The sequence below is a fragment of the Choristoneura fumiferana genome, chromosome 4 (assembly GCF_025370935.1).
Source record: "Choristoneura fumiferana chromosome 4, NRCan_CFum_1, whole genome shotgun sequence".
Classification (NCBI taxonomy): Eukaryota; Metazoa; Arthropoda; class Insecta; order Lepidoptera; family Tortricidae; genus Choristoneura; species Choristoneura fumiferana.
The window spans coordinates 4,463,448-4,472,339 of NC_133475.1; the positions used below are offsets into that span (position 1 = coordinate 4,463,448).

The window sequence follows — 8,892 nt, forward strand, 5'->3', positions numbered from 1 at the left end:
CTACGTTAAAATGATTTCCGACTCTCTTTAACCTCAACGCCGACCCGAATTCGGGTTAAAATTAACTTCTATTCCGCTTACATTTATTTCATGGAAAGTTTGATTGTTCACGGTTTATCCTTGTTTAGAGGCGCCTAGTTTTAGCTAGAGTTTGCTTGTTTTCATTTGCTAAAATTATGCCAACCAGCATAGTTTGAAACATGAGAACAGTTGTTACCCGAAATTTTTGAAGTAACATAACGTTAGATGGGAGTAAATCGTTTATTAAAAAACCGGCCAATAGCGTGTCGGACACTCCCGAAATAGGGTTCCGTAGCCATTACGAAAAAATTAAGTAATATTTTTCTAAGGATTTCGTATTTTGTACGGAAAGTTCCAGAATACTTATTGGAGTAAAAAGTACCTAGCTCAAGTATTATTCCCGAGATACAGCTACACTGCTGCGTTTGATTGACTACTTCAAATTCGGTCCCTTCACGACCTCGTAATGTATCTAGTAACACAATCTTTCTTGCAAGTCTAAACTGGGCTGGGCAGTCCTAAGGGTAGAAAACGTGCTCTTACCGACAGGGTCCTATTGACAACCTACCGATAAGCATAGAAAATCATATAAATTCGATACTGCCAAATGCACACGCAGACCCATGCTGGTTGGCAGTTAACTGCTGGTTCCGGCCAAGCCTGATTTGTTGCTTTAACCATCCGCCATAAAGAACTTGGCTCGATTTGAGGCGATTGAAATTACGTAAAGTTTGAAGACACAGTCTGGCACTTAGCGTAAGAGTTTAATGGGTCATTGTGAGTGCTTTATTAACCCGTAACGCAAAACTTTAATGTTATTAATTTAAATTTAATATGTGTATCTTTGTGCCTAAAGACATCGTAAATTTAGGCGAGTTGACGATTTAGAGACGGCTTTCGGTCCCATGTTTTTAGGGTTCCGGAGCCAAAATGGCAAAAACGAACCCTTATAGTTTCGCCCTGTCTGTCTGTCTGTCCGTCCGTCCGCGGCTTTGCTCAGGGACTATCAATGCTAGAAAGCTGTAATTTTGCACGTATATGTGTGTAAACTATGCCGACAAATAAAAAATAAAAATTAAAAAAAAAAAAATTGTACCTCCGATTGACGTGTGGGGGTGATTTTTCTCATCCAACCTTGTAATGTAGGGTATCGTTGGATAGGTCTTATAAAATCATTATGGGGTTGCTAATACGGTTTTTCGATTCAGTGATTTGTTTGCAAAATATTCAATTTTAAAGTGCATATTTTCATTAAAATCGAGCGTCCCCCCCCTCTAAAATCTAAGCTAGTGGGTGGAAAATTTGAAAAAATTAAGAATGGTAGTAAGTATATTAAACTTTCAAGGAAAATTATAACGGCTAAGTTTCCTTAAAAGTTATTAGTAGTTTAAGAGTAAATAGCAGCGATATGCTGAGCCGGGACCTTTTTATAGCGGTAACACTTCTTATTGTTATTTTTCCTAATCTTATTGTGACATTGCTGTGATGAATAAATTATTTTATTTATTTTTTCTTTCCTAAGGTATAAAATATACCTAATCTTGAAAGATTCCGTATAAAATACGAAATCCTTAGAAAAAATATTACTTATTTTTTTCGTAATGGCTACGGAACCCTATTTTGGGCGTGTCCGACACGCTCTTGGCCGGTTTTTTAATGATTTTTAACTTATCTATTTGAAAGTGTTTAGGTAATTTGTTTTTAAATAATAAAGAGAGAAAAAGAGTTAAATGACAATCATTACGACGCAGACTTTTGCGCAGACGATGTACACGGAGAGATGTTTGGTGGGTCGCAGACTTTTGCGCAGACGAGGTACACGGAGAGATGTTTGGTGGGTCGCAGACTTTTGCGCAGACGAGGTACACGGAGAGATGTTTGGTGGGTCGCAGACTTTTGCGTAGACGAGGTACACGGAGAGATGTTTGGTGGGTCGCAGACTTTTGCGCAGACGAGGTACACGGAGAGATGTTCGGTGGGTCGCAGACTTTTTCGAGGACAGCCCTCTTAGCAATAAGCGAGGCAATAAGGATCATTTTTAAAGATATTGTTTATATTTCTAATTACAAGTATATGAGCACTTGTGGTGCTTAAAATGATCTTAACGCTGTCTTACTCGTATCACTTTGGCAATTGATTCGTGTGTAGGTAGACATTTCGAGCACCGTAACCGCTCATCCTCATCGCTTGCAATCGCTTCTATTGCTGACTGACAGGTAATTTTTATGTGATACATTATTAAAGTTAAACGACTATTTCTGCCAATGAAATTTACTGGCGTTAATTTCCTATGCTGAATTTACTTATATTTTTTAACGGTATAATATTTTTGTGCATCCATAAAACCCAGACCTCTTTCTTAGGGCTTGGTAAGTAATTTCCCGCTTAGAAATCGTTTTTGTATTATTCTGTGAACAAAACACACCAATGCATACTCAATAAGATGGTTTCAATAGGAATGAATGTATGCACAGCTAAAATTGGTAAAGTCATTTTGAAAAAAATCAAACGTACTCTTAATTTAAAAACAACTACCTAATATAATCACAGTAACTCTCAAATTAAATCTTCTACCGATACTGACATAAGGTGGTATCCATATACTTAATATTATAAATGCGATAGTGTGTTTGTGTGTTTGTCCGTCTTTCACGCCGTAACGGAGCGACGGATCGACGTGATTTTTATCATAGAGATAGTTTATGGGCCCTAGAGTGACATAGGCTACTTTTTATTCCGGAAAAATGCATAGTTCCCGAGGGAACAGCGCGCGATAACCGAATACCACGCGGGCGGAGCCGCGGGCAAAAGCTAGTTAGATTTAATCAATCTAAAAACTAAAAGAGTGTACCGCTTTTTGATGTATAAAAACTTGAACTTTTAATTTTTAATTCATTAGTATCCTGTTACATGATGTCAAACTTTAGTGACACTTTTATTAGGCATTCTCTGGCTTTAAAAATAATATCGCTGTTTTGTGAAAAAAATCGTTTTCTCCTTTAAGCGTCTTAGTGCAAAGTGAACTCTCTATGAACAGACCAGCTACGGAATAAGGTAATACGGCTAAGACCTCCAGAATTGGCAATCAATAATGAATGAATTATAGTACGCCTGCAATTTACTATTCAACGCTGTTAACCCGAACCCGGCCATTTATATGCCATTGAGGCTCAATGGGGAGACATGGGCATTTGGCCAGCCGTTTCTCTTTGTTTGTCCTTTTCATATTGGCGTTGTTGGATGTTGAAAGCAAGATTGTTATTTTTAATCAGATATTTTAAAATGATTTAGCAGATTTCGATTGATATGACAGAATGACCCTGTAAAGGATTTTCTGAATTTTTGTTTCAAATTTATTGAACCGTACAAATTGGTATGCCGATTGAATTACAATACGTTTATAAACAATTGTGTTAACAGAACCCTGCAGTCAAGAAAGAAAGTACAAACGAAGTTTGGTATTATTTAATATTTGAATAGTGGAGACACCCCTACCACCCCCACCCCTTTTTAAATTTTTTGTTCTATTTAAATGTTATTTATTATGTACCTTTGGACTTTTGTGGAATAAAAATATCATTTCATTTAATTTTTTAATTTTCATTTTTTTAATGATTTATTTTTGTAGCGACACACAAAATAGAGAACATGTAAATTTTTAATTGTCTATCTATTAAGGTTCTTGAAATATAGCGCTGTGATAGACACTTAGCCACTACCTGTGTAGCAACATTACGAGTAATTAGGATTCCATTTGTATCTCTTCCACTACAAAACCCTAAAAGTCCAAAAAACATTCAAATAAATACCGGGTGTGGCCTGTAATAAGAGCAAATAATTGTGGTATTAAGTTCTTTTGGTGAAAGCAGCGGCGGTGATAGAAAGACGTGTTCTCTCAATCTTGGTTTAATTTCAACTAACTCGTACGTAAAGCATTCGACATACCGGCCACCAAACGAATAGTTTTTAATTAAATTTTACAATTTTCAATATATTAACATGCAATTAATTATTCAAATAATGGGCACAGTATGTATCGGAGTATATCATTACGATTTAAATTCACAATCTCAAAGTTAGTACCACGTAAATTTTTAATATCATGCATCACACTTTAAGTCATATTCGTTCCACCATTCGGCTTCTTTATTGTATATCTTTAGGAAGCAGTATTATTTTAGATAAAGGCCTTTTCAGTTCATGGTTTCCTTTGCATTGCACAGTGACTACTCTTACAAGACTGTCTGCTCCAGGATGAAGGTGTTTTATTCTTCCTAGCAGCCATTTTGTTGGAGGCATAAGCTCGTCTTTTATTATCACTACATCTCCAATAGAGGGCGAAGGAACTGTCACTTGCCATTTATATCGCTGTTGTAGTGTATTGAGATATTCGGTTTGCCATCTATGCCAAAAATCCTGTGTCATCTTCTGTATGAGCTGCCATCGTGTTAGAAGGCCAACTTGTTTATGCTCGTATGTTGCATCAGGGACACCTATTAAGGGTTCACCCACTAAAAAATGCCCAGGTGTCAATGGCAGTACTGTTGTGTTGTCCATAAGACACAGAGGACGGGAATTAAGGCACGCCTCTATCTGTGCCAGTAAAGTAGCCATTTCTTCGTATGTGAGTTTGGTATCTTTATTCACTCTGGCCAAGTGTTTCTTCGCCGACTGTACCCCGGCTTCCCATAAACCTCCGTGTGATGGCATTTTTGGGGGTATGAAATGCCAAGTAGTTCCATCATTGGCCAACAGTTCTGCTACTTCTTGTGCTACATTATTTTTTCCACTAAGAAATAAGTCTTTAAGGTCTTTTGCAGCTCCAACGAAGTTAGTACCGTTATCACTCCACAGATGTTGGCAATGGCCTCTGCGCGCCACAAACCTTCTAAAGGCCGCTATAAATGCCTGGGAAGTCAAGTCTGTCACGGCTTCCAAATGTATTGCACGGGTCGACATACATACAAACAAGCATATATATCCTTTTGTCGCCTGGTGACCACGACCTTTAGATGTTCTGATTGCTATTGGACCAGCGTAATCAACTCCGCTGTTTAAAAATGCTCGATGCTGATTAACTCTGACTGATGGTAACTGGCCCATGAATTGGTGTTTAACTTTAGCCTTATCCACAAGACAAGTTCTGCAATTATGGATACATTTTCTGATAGCTGATTTAAGCCCAATAACCCAGTACTTGCTTCGTATATACGTCATCATTAATTGATTCCAACCATGAAGAGTCTTCGTATGGGCTTCATTGATGATTAATTTAGTTAAATACTGATTGCCAGGAATAATGAGTGGATGTTTAGTACTTTCAGATATTGAAGCATTATGAAGTCGTCCTTTCACTCTTAGCAGCCCTTTCTCATCCAAGAATGGTGAAAGTGTGATAAGAGAACTTCTTTTCTTGACTTGTCCCTTTTTCTTTAGTTCTTCAATTTCTTGTCCGTAAACTAAATTTTGGTAAAATCGTATGCATTCTTCTTCTACTTTATCCAGTTCATTAGGTGTTAAGTGTCTTTCTCTCGTTTTATTGTCTTTTTTCAGCATTCTCCTACAATATGCCAAAACTCGTTTCATTCTTGACATAGTCGAAAACCTTTCCCAGATCGGTTTTTCTTCCAAAACTAAATTATGTGTACATTTCAGTTCCAATTCAGTCTGTGGTATGTCCGTGCTCTCATATATTATTTCTTGCTTCAGCCAGACGGGTCCATTCCACCAAATATTACATGCCTCTAGGTCGCTTGCTCTAATGCCTCTAGTAGCGATATCTGCTGGGTTGTCGGCTGATTGAACATGTCTCCACTGATTATTATCTATCACTCGTGTGATTTCTGCCGTCCTGTTCGCCACAAATGTTCGCCAACGATTGGGTGTTGATTGCAACCACGATAACACGACCATCGAATCAGTCCAAACAAATATTTTATTTTTATGAATTCCTAAAAGCTCTGCAACATCATGGATAAGCTCTGCTAGCAATGCTGCAGCACACAGTTCTAGCTTAGGGACTGATATTTGTTTCAGCGGTGCAACCTTTGTTCTGGATGCTATCATCGTCACGTGTACTCCATCATTGTTAACTACTCTGAGGTAAGTGACGGCTGCATATGCTTGGGTTGATGCATCCGCGAAACCATGTAGTTGCACATCTTCATTTGGGCTTCGTGTTGTTTTTAACCATCGTGGAATCTTAATGTTTCGTAAGTATATCAGTTCATCTCTATAAGCTATCCATTCTTCGCACAAATTTGACGGTAGCTCATCATCCCATTCTAAGTTGCAAAGCCACAACTTCTGGATCAATACTTTAGCGATGACGACTACTGGTGATAGCCATCCGAACGGGTCGAATAGCCGAGCCACGTCTGACAGAATGGATCTCTTCGAAATCGGCCTCTTCATTTTAGGTAAGTCAACTGTTGTTACAAATGCATCATCCTTCCTGTTCCATGTCAATCCGAGAATCCTTATTATTTTATCTAGCTTTATATCTATAGCATCTTTGGTAGTACCTTCTTGTTTTAAAAATTCTAGAACTTCTTCGGAGTTACTCGACCACTTTTGCATTTGAAAACCTCCCTTCTTCAATATTTGTCTGATTTCATCACACATTTTCTTCGTTTTCTTTATGTTTTCGTCTCCCACCATTAAGTCATCCATATAAAATGAGTTTTTAATGATCGGCGCTGTATCAGGATAGTCTTTTGCTTCATCATCGGCCAGTTGATTTAAGGTACGCACTGCTAAATAAGGTGCTGCAGCCGTACCAAAAGTTACAGTTGTGAGATTGTAACTGCTGAGTTCTTCGTTAGGATTATCGCGCCATACGATGCGTTGCAAATGTGTATGCTCTTTTGTCATCTTAATCATCCTGTACATTTTTACGATGTCACCCACCACGCATATTTTATGTTGTCGCCAAGTCACAATCAAACTCCGGAGATCTGGTTGCAAGACGGGTCCAACCATCATGGTGTCGTTTAGCGAATGACCATTCGAGCCCTTTGCAGACGCATCATAGACCACTCGAACTTTGCTAGTGTCTTTGTCCTCGCGAATCACAGCTAGGTGAGGTAAGTATACTGATTTGCTACATTCTTGAGGTTCTGACTTTTTTAAGTGACCCATTTCTTTGTATTCATCGATCACTTTTGTGTATTCCGTTTTTAACTTCTCTGATTTCTCAAACTTGTTCTCTAAATGCATAAATCTTTTGATAGCTTGTTGCTTCGTCTCTCCGCACAGCTTTACAGTTTCTTCTATGTTTTGTCTTAACGGTAGGTGTACTATATATCTCCCCTCTTCATCTCTTGTAGTTGTATTTGTATAAATTTTCTCACAATTTTCTTCTTCTTTTGTCAATATCTTCTTCTTTTTGTACACATCAGTTTCGATTTCCCAGAATCTTCTTAATAAATCATTGTCTTCTGTCACCATACTAGTTACATGCAGTGCAATTACATTGTGTTCTTTGTTCTTGTTTTCTTTCTCTATTTGACCTGACAATATCCACCCCAAACTTGATTTCTGTGCAACAATACCATCTGTCAATTTGACCAGCCCATCTTCAATAATCTTGCAGAATACATCCGCGCCGAGCAAGATGTCAATCTTTCCCGGTGTGTTGTAGGTAGGGTCAGCCAATTGTAATTTTTGGATCTGAGAGCATTCCATCGCAATGTGCTTCGAGGGCAAACGTGTAGATATAGTCTTCAAAACGTAAGCATTCACCCGCATCTCATTTGTTTTAAATCGCGATGAAACTGTGAGGTCAACGATGTGTTTTATTGCTATCTGTGTTCCTTCTCCCACTCCAGAGACTACACCTTTGATATGAGTTCTTGTTAATCCTAATAATTGAACTACTCTCTCTGATATAAATGAAGCCTCTGATCCCTGGTCAATCAAAGCACGAAGTATGTGTGCAGCACCATCACTCGATTTAACTTCTACTTGTGCCGTGGCTAAAAGCACTTGATGACCGGGTTGTTCTTTGGAAAAGTGTGCGGTTACTACTTTTTGTTCTGGTACTGGTTCTGGAGGTATTTGTGCCTCTTGTTCTTGAGGTATGTCTTTCACTTGATGTAGAAGAGAGTGGTGTCTTTTTCTGCAAATTCGGCACGACGTTCTCTGTTTACATTTGAATACGCTGTGAAATGGTATAAGGCAGTTGAAACACAAGCGATTCTTTTTCACGAAATCTTGTCTTTGTTCTACTGGTTGGCTTGTAAATTCTTTGCAGCTGAATATATAATGTTCACCTTTGCAATAGGTACACGAAGGGCGTGGGGTTATGCTGGCATGGAAAGCTCGATTAGGGTTGTCTTCACTATCATCAGCTACGATATGGAAAGTTTTGTGTGTTTGTGTCTTTTCTCTTGAAGTTCCGGTGGCAGGTGCAACTAACTCCAATGTTCGAAATTTGGCTTCAAGAAACTTTTTAAATCTTTCCATTTAGGCATTTCATCGCAGCTGTCTTTATGTGCATTTTTCTCCCAGTCCAGCAAAGACTCCGAGTCCAATTTTTGTCCCACTAGAAATATAATTACAGGATCCAAGAATCAGTACTCACGCTTAAATTGTTCAAACTATTGAGACATTCGGTCGTCGTGTCTAATAATGTTTTAATTTGGCTTGCGGACTGGTTAATTTTTCTTTTGTCCAAATAATCTTTTTAACAGAGAATTAACGATCATCTTTTTATTCCCGAATCGACTCCGAAGTAAATCCCACGCTTGTTTATAGTTGCTTTCTGTGATTTGTATATGCCGTAATAATAATTCAGCTTCACCAGATACGCTCGTCTTTAAATAATGTAACTTCTGTACGCTGGTCAATTTAGTGTTGTGTACAAGGGCT

The 8,892-nt window shown here is 38.3% G+C and overlaps 1 protein-coding gene across 1 annotated transcript; it reads right to left on the reverse strand.

Annotated features, from left to right (window-relative positions):
* Nucleotides 1-4,167: 4,167 nt before the first annotated feature.
* Nucleotides 4,168-8,487, reverse strand: LOC141427159 (uncharacterized). The gene has a single exon (XM_074086394.1). The coding sequence runs from the start codon at nt 8,485-8,487 to the stop codon at nt 4,168-4,170; it is 4,320 nt and encodes a 1,439-aa protein (XP_073942495.1).
* Nucleotides 8,488-8,892: the final 405 nt, after the last annotated feature.

What these genes read in the sequence shown, in the direction of transcription:
- LOC141427159 (XM_074086394.1), bottom strand. Translation starts at nt 8,487, where the DNA reads ATGGAAAGATTTAAAAAGTTTCTTGAAGCCAAATTTCGAACATTGGAG.